The sequence below is a fragment of the Trematomus bernacchii genome, unplaced genomic scaffold, assembly GCF_902827165.1.
Source record: "Trematomus bernacchii unplaced genomic scaffold, fTreBer1.1, whole genome shotgun sequence".
Lineage (NCBI taxonomy): Eukaryota > Metazoa > Chordata > Actinopteri > Perciformes > Nototheniidae > Trematomus > Trematomus bernacchii.
This window is the reverse complement of record NW_022987714.1, coordinates 6,410,643-6,428,383: the sequence shown is the minus strand read 5'-3', so window position 1 is coordinate 6,428,383 and position 17,741 is coordinate 6,410,643. Positions and strand designations below refer to the sequence as shown.

General features: G+C 40.0%; 1 protein-coding gene across 3 annotated transcripts in view; it reads right to left on the bottom strand.

The window, feature by feature from the left end:
- LOC117491801 (serine/threonine-protein kinase WNK1-like) overlaps positions 1-16,890 on the bottom strand; it is a 29,606-nt gene extending 12,716 nt beyond the window's left edge. For 2 of the 3 annotated variants that reach the window (XM_034141895.1, XM_034141897.1), the window contains exons 1-5: positions 16,678-16,890; positions 13,744-14,978; positions 3,947-4,119; positions 3,420-3,640; positions 1,771-1,928 (exon numbers count right to left, since the gene is read on the bottom strand). In XM_034141895.1, coding sequence (XP_033997786.1) covers positions 1,771-1,928; positions 3,420-3,640; positions 3,947-4,119; positions 13,744-14,529 — 1,338 coding nt within the window. In that variant the 5' untranslated portion in view covers positions 14,530-14,978; positions 16,678-16,890. Of the gene's footprint in view, positions 1-1,770; positions 1,929-3,419; positions 3,641-3,946; positions 4,120-13,743; positions 14,979-15,898; positions 15,987-16,677 lie in introns of those variants that run through there. The other variant, XM_034141896.1, reaches the window with a different exon arrangement.
- Between the last annotated feature and the right edge of the window lie 851 nt (positions 16,891-17,741).

Below are 17,741 nucleotides of genomic sequence, written 5' to 3'. Positions count from 1 at the left end.
TAATCGCAAAATAATCGCACATTTTGTATCTGTTCTAAATGTACCTTAGAGGGATATTTTTCAAGTTTTTAATACTCTTATCAACATACGAGTGGACAAATATGCTCTATATGTTTATTATCATTTGAACAATGACAAATATTCTCATGAATATTAAACACAACAACCTCTGAACATTACAAATATTCGCCTCAATTCAACCTGGAACCTCTCTCATACAATAATACTGTGTGTGTGTGTGTGTGTGTGTGTGTGTCTCAAGGCATATATGCTCGAACGTGTGCTGCCTGGACGCTGCAATCATGTAGCGCGTACTATCCGTGCCGAGTGCGCTGACTTTTCGTACAATGTCCCACTGTCTGGCTACCTGCATAAAGTCAAGTGCTCGGCGCAGTTGTCGGCGAAATGTCATTGAAACAGCTCCTTATATCCGTTAGCGCAGCTAGCTAGCACCAGATGCTAACAACAACACGTAAGGTGTGCCTCGCTCGCGCGAGTCGCGCCACACATACACACTCCCTCCCGGTCCTCCCGATGGCCAGTCCGGGCCTGCCAGTGAGCGTGGAAGTGTGGTCTGCCACAAGCGGGCAGCAGGAGCGGGCTGTCAGCATCAGCTTGTAGATGGTATTTTAAACTCGATGCGCTCTGAAACTACGGGGCGGCCGAGGACAAAAAATACACATGCGTTAATCGCGTTAAAATAATTAGTGGCGTTAATTTTTTTTTGCGTTAACGCGTTATTAACGCGTTAACTTGACAGCCCTATATTAAATACATTCAGATTGTGTGGGGAAAGGATGGCATAACTCATAAAAGGACAGTCAATGAGAGGTGATGTATTGAACCAATAGCAACAGGAAACTACATGGTGCTACAGGAAAATGGAGGACTGGCTGAACAGATGAGCTTAATATCAAAACAGGAAAAACAGGAGCTCATGTCCCCAAGGAATACTACTGTAAAGCTAGAGCATGTGACACTACCCAAATGTAGGCTCAACACCACAAGAGCTCTTTGTTTCTCATCTGAGTCAACCGTGTTGGATGCTCTGCAATACGAGCAATTTATGGCTCATCAAAAGAGCAGAAGAACTCAATCGTTTTCAGTGGGGAAAATAGAAAAAGGTCCTTTGTAGGTTCATGTGGCAATAACTTCAGTATATATACTTTCAGTTAATGATAAACTAAAGGTATGGGTATGGATTTCAAGGACCATTTTGTACACAAACTTGGAACAGGTTAAACTTTTTTTATCTGTGAGGCACTAGTTATTGAGTATGAATCATATTAGTGACTTGTCAGTGACTACGTCAGTATGAAGTGTATGAATAAGACCAAAAAGCATGTTTGTTTTGAGATTTGCTGCCCCTCTGTCATCATAACAAGACTGAACCATTAACTGTTAGCAGGAATTATGCTGGTTCAGCCTTTAATCAATCATCTACGTCTCAGTCTACGTGCTTAACCAGCATACACCATGATTCAGTAAAAGGACAAAGAAAGATTAGTTGAAACAGTTTTCTCATAGAGGTTTTCAAAGTTTGTGGGTTCTTTAGATAAGATATTAAGAAATAAACTATCATATACAAGAACAAACTGAATTTAAGGAATGAAAAACAATTGTAGAGGATATAAATGTAATGTAAGCTTGATAAAGAGGTGTCTGTGGTCATTTAAAATCATTCCAAATGGGACATTAGCCTTCTCGACACAAAGGGAGAAGTGAGGGCAGGGCAGAGGGGTGACATGGAGGGTTGAAAAGAAGACTTACGCTGGTAACTCTGCGGTAGATCTGTGCTGCGTTCTGGCACTCTGAGTAAGGGTACTCTGAGGTGGCCATCTCCAGCATGCACATTCCAAAGGCATACACATCCACTGACTCGTCGTACTTCTCCTCATACATCTCAGGCGCCATGAACTCAGGGGTACCTTAAATCAAAACAACTATTCAGAACTCTCGAACTCCCTTACTGATTGAGTGGGCTTCTCACAACCCATTGCCACTCTGCTCCCCTAACCCGTGAGGGGTTGAGGAAGAGCAGGATGAGAGGAGTGACCATCCTGTTGATATCTCATGGAGTAGAACCTGTGAGATGAAAGTTGGAAGAGAAAAAATAAAATAAAAAGGGGGAGGAAAGCAAAAAAGAGAAAGAAAACAAAAAAGGAGGGAGAGGCTGGGCTCAGTTAGACTGCAGAGAAGAAAGCACGTGTTTGTCTGTGTAAGACCATAACATGTTGGGATGTAAGAATGTGACTGAGGTCGCCAATGTGCGGAACACACGAGTTAGCCAAAATTAATGTTGTTTGCAATGTCCAAAAGAACAATACCTAGGACAAAATACTGTGTAATTTATTCAATGGAATGCCAATGATCTCTGTAAGAGAAATATGACTAGCTGTGGAAATAACTTTTGTCAAGACCTTACCTTACAACCACATGTTCCTTTTACATTACACTCACCTTTCGAAGTCTGACTTACCGTCTCTTCCTCACCTGCAGGAGGAAACTGTTATGGTGAAGGTTGAGAGAAGCAAATCCCATAGCTAGTTACGATGCTCAGCAGTGTGTCTTTGCACATTGGCCTTGTTTTATTAATAGATCCTTTTACATTTAAATCAGGTCTTACACAGAAAAACGGTTTATTTAAATGTAATAGTTTTGATATTGATGTGTGTTACAGCACACTGTCACACTTACCAGCGCACAAAAGTTCATACTTACTCAATGACCAGCAGTACCCTATTCCAAACAGCAGAATGGGGCACAGCTGAGGCTAGAGCCTACATTTTAAGAACATACCCAAGAATGTGAAAGAAAAATAAAATAAAAAATATATAGACAAAAGGCTGACAGAGAGAAAGTAGGGAGAGTTCCCTGGACACAAAGAAGGATCAAAAAGATTCTGCTGCCCTGCAATAATTTTAAAAGACAGTAAGAGACAAACACTAGAAAAAAAAACCTGTTGGGGCAAAGCCATAGAAAGAGAAGTTAAACATTATAAGGTATAACTGGCAAACAGACCACATATTTCCAAACCACAGAACAAAGACCAGTCTAGACAGAAGCAAAGGCCATACCTTTAGCCTTGGCCAGGTTACATTCAGTAGGTGCCTGGAAAAAAAACTCTCTTTTTTTGGAGAAACATAGAACAGATATATTCTGTACATGACCAAACTTGATAGTCACTGTTTGAGTTTCAAGAGAGAAAGCCTTTTGAGTTTGGCCTCCATTTGAGCTGTGGTTTGAGAGGCAGCTGAAACCTTGTGGTCTGTTTTTGAACCACATCGTCAGGAAAACAAGACACAGGGAAATACCCATTTTAAACATCATTTTCAATACAAACATTATATCAACTTAGAAAAGGTACTGTCCCACAACAGGACAGGTACCAGAGTAAATAAATTACTTTGTATTCGTACCTATAACACTCTTAGCAAATGATGCACGCTTTAGAGTGGCCAGCCCCAAGTCTCCAATCTTGACGGATCCTGTTGGGCCTGTGATGAAAATATTGTCGCACTTGAGGTCCCTGTGGATGATGGGGGGAGCCCGAGTATGAAGGAAGTGGAGGCCCTTGAGGATTTGTCTACACCAGCTCCGCAGCACTTTAATTTTCATCACCTTGAACCGCTTCAGATATCTACAAGGGAATAGATCATAACTTTCATAAATCCTCTGAGGAGAACAGAACTTATAAAGCTAGCAAATGTAGTATTTTCTGTAACATTCTTTCAAAAAAGCACTACATTAGATATTGATTGACATCTTATAAAACGATAATAGATTACTGTAAAATATTTGGTTTTCTAACATATTAGACAAATGGTCAGAATATTTATAATAGTCAAGATGATCATTTGTATAAAAATGGAAAAGCACTAATGTTTAATGTATATACGAGGTCTGTATTAATGTGTTTGCTGGCTCCAGCTACTCTGAGACTCACGTTTTGAGTGTGCCAGAAGTCATGAGTTCAGTGACCAGTACAATGCACTTCCTGCCTTTCGAGGGTCCCTCCCAGGAGTCGTAAAAACGGACAATGTTGGGATGCTGTAGTCCCTTCAACATCCCCGCTTCCTCCTTAAAGCGCTGCCTCTCCGTCTTTGAAAGCTTACGATCCTGCAGGAGACAAAAATAATAACTATAAGATAAAGACATTACTTACTGATGTCTGACTGATGTCACTTTAACAAATGCATTAATGACAAAAACATTTATGTGCAAATGTCATGGCACGATGAAGACTATCAATACAATACAATATTTCTGTTTAACTAAGGTAGCATCAGAATGTGCTTGTTCATGAGAAATCATTTAAAAATCTAGATCAACTTGATGTTTCAGGTTTGAACATCTAAAGGAAATCTATAGGCCTCAAAGTAAATAAAAGGCCTTTACAAATCTAACCTGTGGTGGTGCCATTAAGATTTCCTTCTACACCCACAAAACTGCAGAAGTAGAAAATCATATAGTTGGGGGTGTAGGGAAGTGGTCCTGTTTCTCTAGCAGACTACGTTGAACCAAATTAATTGTGTCTAGCTTTGTCCTGAACACCAAGATAACCAAAATGATAAAAAGAGCTACAGCATGACTGAGAATGAAAGAAGGTTAAAACAGTACAGGTCATAATCCGAAACAATAAACCAGGCCTGTTGAACCAAAACTCTGCTCATTAAAAATGGTTTTACTATTCAACACAAGCTACACTCATCTCGATGGGTTTACATCAATCCGAAGTAGGTTTACATAGGTTACTTGGTATAATACATGACAAATAAAGAATCATTCTAATCAGAAGAAAATCACCCTATACATTAAAATTGCGTTATTGTGGTAAGATGTGGAAAACCACCAGCTTGAATTTTTACAGGAAATATTCATCACAGCATTATAATACAAGTAAACTGATGAATGATTGTGAGGTCATTTCTGGCTTGGTCTGACTGTTAATTTAGACAGAACTGTGATTCATTATTCATTATTAAGTACGAATGACTACAATCAATCTTTTCATTGATATAAGGCCCAGCCCTTTAGATACCAACTGTATCACTATCTAGTATGAGGCTAATGGTGCGCTCACAGCCTGTATTATAAACAAAGCTATACATGATGAGTCAACAAATGTCTGGCAGCTGGCGGGTTTGTCAATGAATCATGGCATAAAATATGCAACGCTGATAGTGTTGTTGCCCAACAGAATTGATCATACCATAAACTGACCTATGCATAGATAAGGTGGGCGATAATGCATTTGAAAGGCTCTGCATATTAACAAAACTTTCTGGAATGTGTACAACCGCCCTTCTCAACTTGCATTAGTAATTCCTGGCATGGCCTACACTAACAGCATGCATGACTATAGAGCAGCAAGGCCAGGCCAGTTATACAGGCCTAGTGAAACCAAATACCTCCTTTTAAACCCTCAGGGATCTGGCCATAGGCCAGGCTGTCCAGGAAATCAGCCCGTACTGTATGTGAGTGGGCAGTGAGGATTAGACTTTGTGTGTCAGCAAAAGATAGAACTGAAACAGCTACAGCCTCTGTGGAAGGTATTTTGGAGATTTGAGGTTTGATTATTTTCAATGTCTCGTGGCAGCATAGAGCAGAAACAATAAGAAAGGGTTAACTCTTAGGAGCAGAGGGAGGACACTGAAACGGACTAATGCCAGGAAAGAGCTGGTGAGGGACAACACATTGTCACGCTTAACTGACACCTAATTTAGCTTCTGCAAATAGAATAAAAACAGATGTTTCATTCACACTGCCTATCTAACATGTTTCCGTTCATTACTTAGCATAATGCAGGACAAACTAGTTACAAAGCTCTCTTACAACATGAAAGTATGCATGACCAAGGGCCTGTAAAAACTCTCCAGGAATGTATGATCTTGCTATCATAAGACACACATCACACTCCTTGACTGTCACTTGAAAAATGTGGCCAGTACCATGTCCTGCTTTTAATGTCACTCATGGCGCATTTCCATTGCAGCGCGTAGCTCGCTTTAAGCGTGCCGTGTCGTGCCGTCCCCTTTTTTGGTTGTGCTTCCACTAGGCCTCGTTCCGGCGCGGCACGGCGCGGGGCCACTTTTTCCCCTCTTTTCTGGCCCTAGAAAATTGTGGTTCTATCGGGGCCACCAAACAGGGCTGAGTCGGGCTGAGTATGCTAAACTAGAGAGAGGAGCGCTGGCAAGAGGGCTAGAACTACAACAAGATGGACATATTTGACCGTGATTTAATTGTAATACACGTTTCAAAATGATGCCGAAGTAACAACATACTGATACCGGTTAGTAAAAACCATGAATTAATGCTTTGTCAAGTCTGCAGACAGACGGCAGGCGAAAAACCTTTTAAAATTCGTGTTTTTCTAGATGGAGATTGGCTAAGCTAACGCAGTATATGCCCCGACCGTCCACACTCACAACAACGGCCTATACAGACATAAATAAAGCAGTGACTGTATTCACCATGACACAGGCAGTCTGTGGTGTGTACTTGTTTAACTTTTGTCGAGTTTCTGAACATATATAAGGAGCTGTGAGCTCTGAGTGCTAACAGCTAACGGTTGTGTTGTGTTTCTGGATTTCTCATTGAAGATGACGTCACGGCTCCGCCTACACTGCGTTACTATAGTAACTACCCCAGTTCCTAAACTGTAATGGAAGCGCAGCATGAAGTGAGTCGGCCCTGTTAAGGCCCAACGCGGCCAAGCCGTACCGAGCCGTACCGAGTGTGGCCGAGGCCGACCGTGTAGTGGAAATGCGCCATAACTGTGCACGGTAGACTCAGGCCCAGGCTCCACGGGAACGCATACGGCAAAACGCATAGGATTAACACAAACGCCAAAAAGCTTCCGTCCACACGCAATATACACCGGATTGTGTCTTGCTACACGAGACAGCTCCGTTTACATCCAACCGCTGGAAAAGCTGCAGTACATATGCCGAGCCTGTACGTGGCGCTGTAACTTCCTCCACAAAAGCAGCAACTTCCTCCACAAAAGCAGCGAAGAAGAATGGTTGTCATGGCTGCACTTCTGTTTATTCTCCGCGGTGGGGGCCGAGGGAACTGGGCAGAGTTTTTCGCCGGTCAACGTGTGTTAAAGTTTAAATCTTCCGGACAAAATTATAAAAGTGCCGGTCAAAGGTCTTCTTTGTTATTTATTGAGCTTTAAAACAAATGAATAACGACGATATAATGATATATAATAATAAAATACACAGAGCCTGTCTCTTTTTCCTCTCTTCTGACAGCGTCAGTGTCTGTCTCATGCAGCAGCTGATCCAGTAATGATGACTCGACAGTAAATACAAACATATTTATAACTAGTTTAGGTAGTTTGAGAGGTAATTAAAATAGCTAAGGGTGATGATCTGACTTGAAGTGTGTTTTGCTCCCGCTGCATCACAGCGGGAGGAGCTGCGTGTCTCCGTCCTGTCAGATTAGACTTCACTCGCGTTTATGTCCATATCGAGATAAAGATAAATAATCTGAATTCAGTGTGCAGTGTACTTTTGCAGGGGTGAGCAGCAGAGGCGGGGAGAGGCGGGGCTATTGCGTCGTCATTATCAGAAACGGATGACCGTATAGGCGACCACACGGCCCCGTTGGACCCCCCAGAGCGCTCCGTTCCCAGATCTATCCACCTTTGGACCCGTTGTCGTTTGCAGGGTCCGTTTCTACCGTTCCGTTACGGCGTCGTGTAGCTTAAAGGGCTATACGCAAGAGAAATATGCGGATACAACCCGTTTTCGTTCCCGTGGAGCCTAGGCCTCAGGTACATCCACAGACCTGTTCTGAAAAGCCAAATATCCACCAGACTTTTTTTTACTTTAAAATTACTTTTGGTAGAACCACAGATACTGAAATGTAAGATAAGTATGTGTGTCTTGTTGGACTGTTGCAGTTTAGATTGCAGCTTTTGTTGTTGTTCGGCAAGAGAACTTTGATGCATACATGTATCATGCCATCTCTTCCTTCATGATCAATTAGGCTCTATCAGATGTCCAATAAAGCAATGGGCATAATAATGTTTGGGCTACGTTTTCCTGACTGACAGGAGTCTGACAATTAGCTGAAAACCCAACAATTGGCCTTAAAGAATTACTTTAAAACCTTTAAGGTGCTTTCACAGATTTGTTATCCATATTTTCCAACAGTGGACAGTGTCCTCATATTCTACATACCATTTTGAGGGAGAGGCTTTAAATGTCTATATATTAGGAAACCTAACCTGGCCGGCACTCAGAGGACACTAGCAGCTGCAGTTGAATCAGAGTGGGCATGAGTCAGCTCACTAAATAGCTGTGTTACCACCACTGCCTGAATATCATAACTCACAGCTGTGAAATACTGCCCTTGTGGCGTCTTTGAAAAGCCAGAGGAAGAGGGAATAGAAACGATATCATTGCGCAAATGTGTGTGTAAATTATACACGGTCACAAAAGTAACATGAGTGTGAAAATGATGCAGAATTACTTTTCAAACACTTAAAATTTGAAAAAGAAGAATCTTCTTAATCCAACTAGTCAACACTTTGTTTTCAACCATCTATGCAGAGTCAGCAGAACACTTATCTAAATTCAGTTCAGCAATAAATCAACTTTGATGTATTGCCCTGCCCGAGTTAAGGTCCAACTATATGGCACAGAATAACACCTAGGGAAGGGCCATAGTGCAATATGGTGTTTTGTGAAGATATAAGCATTCTCTTAATAAACAATTCTGAGTACATTTGAATAACAACAAACAAAATAATTAACTTCCTTTTTTTGTTTGACCTTTTGTTTAGTGTTTTTCTCTGAAGTAATGCATTACAGTGGAAGATAGTTCATTCATCAGACTTAAAACATAATTAAACAATCATAATTGCCAACCCTATTTCTGAACAACTCAACAACCTGCACATATCCAGCCAACGTGAAACACATCCAATGCCAGATAACTACAGTATAACCAATGCACAGCAGAACATACTGCTTCCAGGCAAAGGCCTTCATAAATAACCCAGCAATCCTAAAATAGACAGTGAAAAAAAGTCTGTGATCATGCCACGGGTTGGCTCTGTCAGGTCTCTGCTCTGAAGTCTGCTTTGAGGTTTATGCTGAGGGCTACATGAAGCTCTTTGGGTAACATCAGCTGAAATCATGGTAAAGGCTGATGGGCCTGAAAGCCATGAAGCTATGTTAAACAGTCCCACCCTAAATGTGAGTTACTTATCACATAATGCGCAGTATGACTGTGGACAGACGTTCCCAGTGTTCCCATGACACACACAATACAATAAGATCAGAGATCACCGTGACTGTCAGTCAAACTGTCAGCAGATGATGGATCCAGGCCATTTCACAATCTGCCAGTATGACTCCTCATCTGATTTGACTGTGACAGAAAATAAAACAAGTTATCCATTTAAAATAAAAATAAAAATAAAAATAAAAATAAAAATAAAGGTTATGTGTGATTTTGGTGATTTGTGGTAATCAGACGCTGCAATAAATGCATACTTTTTTTTCAAGCAAGGTGCTTCAGACTGTGTTTGTCTGGCGAAAATGCACACTAGTACATGTATAGATCATGAATATGTGGAATATAATCAAATATGTATAGAACATTAGATTTCTCAAATGTGTTTCTATAAATAAACAATTAATATTCCATAGTTTATGGTAAACTTTAGATTTCTAACCATGTTGCGTTATCACAAAAAGAGTCACTATTTTAAATAACATCTATAAAGCGTGTCACTCTTAGCGGATGCCATCCGTCCCCTCCCATAGCTTCTAAAGGATGCCTGCATTTTTACCATATCATTCTGCGTTTGGCTTTAGCCAGTATTGGGGGGGGAGGAGGTTGGGAGGCAGCCAGTGGAAGATGACATGGTTGAAAATGGATGAGTGAGCAAGAAAGGGGAGGCTCTTAAATGAATTCCTTTTTTCCCTCGACTTCCTCTCTGTGGTGACCTACTTATTGTTCAGACATGCCTGCAACGTGAGATTTGAAAAAACTGTGTGGGTTCATGGGTGGGTGAGAAGGGTTGACGCCTAAGACAATTGTGGACAGATGGCCTTCAAGACTGAATAGGCCAGGGCCATTTTATTCAAACTTTACACAGTAGAGCTTTAAGCTATGATTGAGGCATAGCTTTAGGGAAGGCAAAGTGGGTTCATTGGTAAATCAGTCCAACACTTTTATGGTTAAATATTGTTTTACTACTGAAGCTCTTGTGACACTGATGACATTTGGTACCTCATTTCCACTTATGGTTATATATTGAGAATAGAGAGTAAACAACTGGAACAACTTTTTGAACCACAGTCCATGTTGAATTTTGCAGGAAGAGAGCTAGTGAACTTTGGCTTTTCACAGCTGGTGGGCACCGCAATGCTTTTTGGTAAATAACTAAGATAACAGTGTATTTAACCATTGCATGGTTGCATTGAGTTTCATAATGATGCATCAAGCTATATTCTATTATTTGCATACTGTTGTTTTTGGTGATAGCTTGAATAAATACAGTTGTTTCAAGATCTTTTTACAGCAATGTGGGTATCGAGAATCGTGGTGTGACGACCCCTGCTTTGTTATCTCTTGTGTGTGTGTGTTCCTTTAAGGTTCTCCCTTTGGTCTATCAGCTGGGATTGAGGACACCTGGCGGCCGGTACCAGAGGGTTAAAGGGCCTGAGTGAGACCCGCAATCTCTCTCCCGGCAGAGGACCTGATCTCGGAGCAGCCACGTCGCTTAGTCTTTTTGCTTTGTCTTTATGTTAGTTTTGGTTCCCGTTTAGTTTTGGTTAAACATATTTTCTTGTCCTTTCCACACTTTTTGTTATGGCCAAGAGCCAGGCCATGCCAGAGGCATATTTATTTTGTAGGCCCCCATGGTTCCTGAAAACTAATTAATTAAAATGAACAACTGTAAAACTAGGGATGACAATGGAGTTAGAGTGTCCTATGAAGGAAAACCTGTTAGACTTGGACCATTAGCATAGAAGCAAAGGTGCTGCTGTTGCTTCCAGCTGACACTGAATTCCCAGTGAACAAATAGATGTAAGGCCTATAATGCTGATTACTTTCTGCCTCCCTGATTCTGGCATCAACACGAAATATATAAGTAAATAAACCATATTAGCCCTTACTTCTTTCTTAAACAGTGGAATCTTATAATGTAATGATTGCATTGTTCACGCACCAATCTAGAAGAGTAGAAAATAGCTATATATTTATATTTCTTTCAAAAGTTCCTAAATGAAAATGGCTCTAATGATATGCATGTTTGTAAAGGCAACATCAGTATATAGCTAAACTGAAACTGTATGAAAAAACATGTATTTTAATATCGCCTTACTCAATATTGCCTCGAGATGAATCTGGAATGCAACAGTAACACTTGAGTGATCATGGGACCGCTTTAACAACCATGTGAGAGGGGATTTCAGCTTCTCATGTGCAGCTCAACTGTTTCTAGCCTCGAAAGTCTTGAGTTGACAGATGAACGTTACGGAGAAACAGGTTATAGTTTCATCTTTCAGGATTGACCTCTATGTGCATAAAACAAAGTTATTTCCCACAAATCACCTCTTTGCATTGGATAAGTCCCCCGATAAAAGTGGTTTCCGACACTGCTAAGTCCCACACAAAATGTAGGTAAGCCTCCAAAGACAAACAAATATATATAAAAAGGTAAATATTTTTCATACAAACCACACATATTAGGGGGGAGATCATTTCAATTTCCCAGGACGTCAAGGGGACGAAGTCTATTTTTCTTTCCCCTAACATAACAATTAGTCCCACAAGGTTGAGTCAATCTACTGATCCACAGCTTTATCAACAGAAAAACCTAAACACCTTTAGTAATCTAGCACTTGTGACATTCATATCATTAGATAACGACTTAATAATAAAGAAATCAAATGCAATAAGGTCCAACATCCATCTCAAATCTACCTCAAATATAACAATTTACTCGCTTGCCATCAAAGTCAAATGTATACTGAAATAGCAACTATAGAAGTTTCAAAAAGTGTTCATAGTCCTTCTTGTTGGAAAATTACATTGTTGCTTTGAGTGAAATAGACAAAAAGATGATACTGTAAAATAAGTTGACCAAAAATATGTTTAAATGTTTCAACATAAAGTATAATAATAACTAATGGAGGTTAAAAGGAATAGGTATAGTTACTGAGTTTTGCTTTATAGGGGTTACAAATCAGAAACACCGGAAAGTGTGAGGAAGTTAAAAGGGCGGGGGTGGACAGACACTCTAGGAGCAAGCCTTGGCAGGCCGGCCTGCTGCACTTCACACAGGAGATTCCTCTTTCAGGAATGTGACCCACATAACATTAACAAGCATTCAGAGCAGGAATGCACTGAGCATGCGTGTCATTTGGTCTGTGTGAGGGGGGAGGGGCGTGCGTCTGTAATCTTCACATTGTTCTGAAACCAGTGTGCCTGTGTAGCTATGGCTGAATGTTCTGCCGTGTAAGGCCTATGCGTCTCATGACAGGGTGAAAGCGTGACAGCAAAAGCAAACATGCACGTGGTGAATGAGGTCAAACTTTTCTATGGGCCATGTCGCTGATCTAACTGGACAGACACAAGGGCTACATTTTTTCCCCCAGGCTATTTTAAGAAAATCACAAACTATTGATCAGAGAGATGAAAAAGCTAATGATGGAAAAATGTGTATTTAAAGATATTATTCATTATCAATAATGAAACAAGTTTGATAATTAACTAAAGTATATAGTCCCACAGATATCTTTTAAAGATAAGATAACAATACTTCCATGTTCAAAAAATAATAATTTAAGTCAATTATTTCTACTGTTCTACATTAAGTACTGGAAATTGGAAATGTTAAACACTAAATGTCATCGTTATTTGTTTGACGTTTTACATTTTTGATGTCTGATGATCAGATATTTTACTTCTTCAAAAGGTGTAATACTGATATTTAAATCTCACCTTATGCTGACAATAATATGCTTAGTTAACTTTTACCCTTCTGTTATGGTTATTTTGCAGCTCTGGAAGACTTTAATTCAATCATAATTTTTGTGTTAAAAAATTAACACAAACATTTTAAATTTTAAAATCTGTTAATGGGAAATTGTTATGATGACTTAATAAACTCTAAACACTTCTAGTGCCATGAGACAAAGTCTAACCTTGAATATAGTCCAGGGCAATTTCCTGTGATAAAAGTGTTATGTATCACTTGGTCATATTGTTAAAAACATAAATGTTACAAGCCCTGATAAGTTTTGTAACTTTTTAACATAAGAAGTTATATCATAATAAGTACAATCATGTCATTAAATATGGACGGCGCTGCACCAAAAAGCACATTTGGGAAAGTGAGAAGTAGTTTAGTTATCCTTTGATGACAAAAGCCATGCGAAACAATCAAAAAGGAAATGCTAGCCATGTGTCTCACAGCGGAAATGACAGAAGCTGTAGCTCAGGTAACAGTGTGAAAGGAAATTGTTTTGGCTCTACGCCACTTATGCTTAAGCTTGATGAATGTAAACAGCCTAAATAAAAAGGAGACGATAATAATTGCAGTAGAAATGCAATACTAAAAGTGACCAAATCAAAAAACATTCACAAATGAGAGCAACTGAAAGCAGTAGCCATAAGGGTATGAAGTAAAAATTATTAATAAAATAAATGATTATTATTATTATTGTTATTACTACTATATTACTAACTAAAGTTATACAATTGTCTTACCTGCAGCTCACACCAAGCAACCTCCACCGTGGTCTCAGTGTCCAAGCCCTTGTAGACAGTCTTGAAGGAGCCCCGTCCAATTTCTATATCAAACTTTAAGAAGCGTCCATCTGGTGATGTTCCCACTGCTTTGGTCTCTGCCTCTTCAATGTCATCCTGCACTTTCTTCTCAGCTTCTCTCTGCTCTGCCTCTGCTCGTGCCTTGGCAGTTTCCTTGTCTTCTTCCTCCCCTTCTTCTTCAGGTGGTACCTTCACCTCACTGGTGCTTTCAGGTTCTATTTGTCTGGGCAATTCTGATCCTAAGCATGGTGCGGAGCGGGCTGCTACCACCACCTCTCCATCACAGGTATCTTGTACAATGACAGGCTCCAAAGGCACTACATCCACCTTGGTTATTTCTTTTTCTTGTACTCCTTCTCTTCCACGAACAGCAGTTTCCTCATTTTGAGCTGGACTTGGTTCAGCATGCAGTAAATGAGCAGCAACAGCTGCCAGTTGCCGCTGTGGGGGGATTTCTCGTAGCTGAACCCGTTGAGGTGCAGGGATGGGGATCTTGCTAGGTAAAGGGAGAGCTAATGCTGTAGCATTGGAATCACTGATGACACTTCGGCGCAGAAAACGGTGTTCGGGGTTACAACGATCACGCTCCATGGTGTGATGCCGGCGTCTCACTTCTGTTGGCCGGCCCTCACTCACCATCGAATCTGAACCAGAACTGGGGCCATTTCCACTCTTCTGAGGGGGAACCAGGAACTTCACCATTTTGTCGTCTAGCTTTCCCGACATCCCACCACCCACACTATAAGTAAGGGGGTACACTAACGGAATAATTAAAATAAGGATACTTCCATTTCCGCCATATAGGCCTATATAAGCAGTATCGGTCTGAGCTTTAAAAAGAAAAAAGATAGAAAGTCTTACAACTTCTACCTTCAGCTGTCTTTTTTTATTGACGGTCTTTATAAATATAGTGCAGAGATTGGGGGTATAGGATGGGAGGTGTCCTCTTGTAAATGGTAAAAGATTGAACACCACAGAAAAACACAGAGTGCTGATGTTGATACACAAGTCTCTTTAAGTCCACACCATCCATCCTGTAAGGGTGCAGCTTCTATCAAGCATAAGGAATCACTGGTGAGGAACAAACATGCACAGCCCACAACAGGCCCCAAACTTCCTACTGTAGCCAAAGGAAGGAAGGCCAGACCCTCGGAATACGTTCCAGTTCAGTATCACTGCAAGAGAAAAAAAGAAAACAAAATGTTGCCTGAAATATTTCACAAAGTAACCAACATTATGTCAAATGACAACATGACCTGTAAAAGATAAGCAACTGTATTCACAAGAAGAATTTACTGTAAACATAAAGTTTAATAACACTGCTTTCATCAAAAGAACAGCTGACAGACACTACAAAGTTCAGTGCAAAGAATAATTTAGTGAATTGCTTTTGGTTCATAGATATATTTGTCTATAGGTTTTCCACCTTGGATAAGATTTGCTGCCTTGCCCAAGGACATAGGAACATGCCTGCATTCACAGGGGCAATTTCAATGTATTTTACAGCTGTGCCCAATTGTTATATGCACTAATTTATTTAGTAAGCCATTACGTGTTGTATTGAGTATACAATTTAAAGAAGCACGTATAAGTATTTAATGTGGCACGCATCCCAAATGCATCCAACAGCCCTTTAGAATGACACACTAAATGCCAATGTTATACATATTAAAGAGTTGACAACCCGTCTCCAGTAGGCCTACTAAAAAAGAAAGTACCGCTACTCACGGGGTCATTGAATATTGTCTGAATAACTTATAAGTGCATCGTTAAAGTCGTTAACGTGAAGCAGTACTTTAAATCAGCACAAATATATAAACATACCATCATCTAAACTGCAAATGCAAAAGGCTTGCGCATGTAGCATGACTATTTTGTAATGCGTCAATAATGGTCCTTTAAAGATGCAGGTGTGCATTGGCAATCCAATTGCTTAGTCACCTATAACCTGCCTTGGTTGAGGCCATTACCAGCACCTGGTGTCAGAACCAACCCTAGTAATGTTAGCAGCATTAACATCCTGATACCTGTTAAAAATGACGTTAACACTTAATTAAATGGGTAAATTAATTTACGTAAACCTCGTCTTACGTACCCATCTCTTCGCCGTCTTATAAGTGACACCAATCCACTTGAAATGGCAACATCGAGCATACAAAGCAAGGAGGAGCAACGGCTCTTTGTTAGCTTGCTAATAAGCATAGCTAGCATAGAGCTAGTTAGCTGTATTAAGCTAATCTTTAACCAGCGAAACTTTAACCAAGCATGAATGATTTTCACGTCAAGTGTTTTAAAAATATTTAACGCCCCGCTGTTAGCAATTTGGCCTGCCACTACAGTCATTTCACATATCAGATGTTGCCATTAACATAACCGTTAGCAATTAAGAATAGCGTTTACTCTATATTGACTTATTTACCATATCCAGGGCCGGTTTCCATTCCTGAGTGGTTAACATTACAAGATAACATTTCGTATACATAAGACGCCGGTTGGAAATTGAACAGGCATTGACAAATAGCGCCATTGCTAGCCAGTCAGCTAACGTTAGCTAGAGTGGCCTTGCCGATGGCCTAAAAAGCCAGACGCACCTCCTGGCTGCCCCCATTCAATTTCATGTTAGCATATGAAGCTACAAACGCTAACGCTTCGTTTGTTGTCATGAGACTACGCACTTTAAAATGATACTCTCCCTGACTGGGTCATTGTAACTATTCGTATAAGAGGAGCACACCATATGTATATCACGTTAAATTCGTTTTAAATACATAGTGATATGTGCTGTTCGTTGGGGGTCTGGCTTTGCTAGCAGTTAGCATTGGCCCTTAACGATACAGCTAACAGAGCGGTGCCGGGTGGCAGACAGCGACCTACCTCAGTATCGTATCCACAACACAACTGACGGTCATCGGCGTTGAAATGGTCTTCACAGCGTTAATCCGTCTTTGTATATGTACAGGGGAATACAAGTCAAATGTCCTTAAGTGTCAGGTAGATCAATTACCCAGTTAGTGAATATCAAAGTTACGATTTGTGAGGCTCTCTTACAAACAAGCGGCGCAGTTGCTACATATTGAGAAGAAACGGGTTTTTCCGAAAGCGCCTGCGCCAGTGGAGAATGACCTCATAACCATAACATACATACATGCAGAAATCCCTTTGAAGCACCTTCATCCTTCATGATATACATTTTGTATCCGAATACCTTATGATGTATTACAATCAAATGCAATGAAGGTTAAAACCAATTATAAGTAATATCTGCTATCCCTTTTTCTAAATGCTATGAAAATCATATACAGAAATAACAAGTACGTTTTTAATATTTAGGGTCTTTTTCATGTTAGATATGAATTGGAATAAAATGTGTATTTTATAATAGAATACTGTATTTAGTATACCCCCCCCCCCAAAAAAAACGTAGTCAGTTTGCAGGTGACATTTACACAGCATTATTTACACAAGTAAGAGCTGTCACGTATGTGTCACAATTTCACAATGTATTGAATGTAAATACGCTTACTTATTTTTTAGTTCTTGTTTTTTCTAACCCTGACCCTTTTTGAAGACAAAATACCCTTGTGAACTTCATTTAATACACAGAACACATGTAATTAAATGCTATGTGATAATACATAAATAAAAACAATTAATCTATTTTTCTTAGTCCAATCTGCCTTTATGTTTTGATTCATATTATGTATTTTCATTAATGTATTTTATGTAGTGAAGATTTTTACATTTGTAGCAACCATTTCGAAAATACAATTTTCTTACAAGTGAGCATTGCCCCCTGCCGGTGTTTGTTGACTATACATGTCATGTCTATTTTATATTTTTTCACAGAAAATCCTAAACTAACTGCTGTAGACAGTATAATACCCCTCTCTATTTATTATTTAATTGTTAATATGACATATTCTAAATTGTGCTTAACA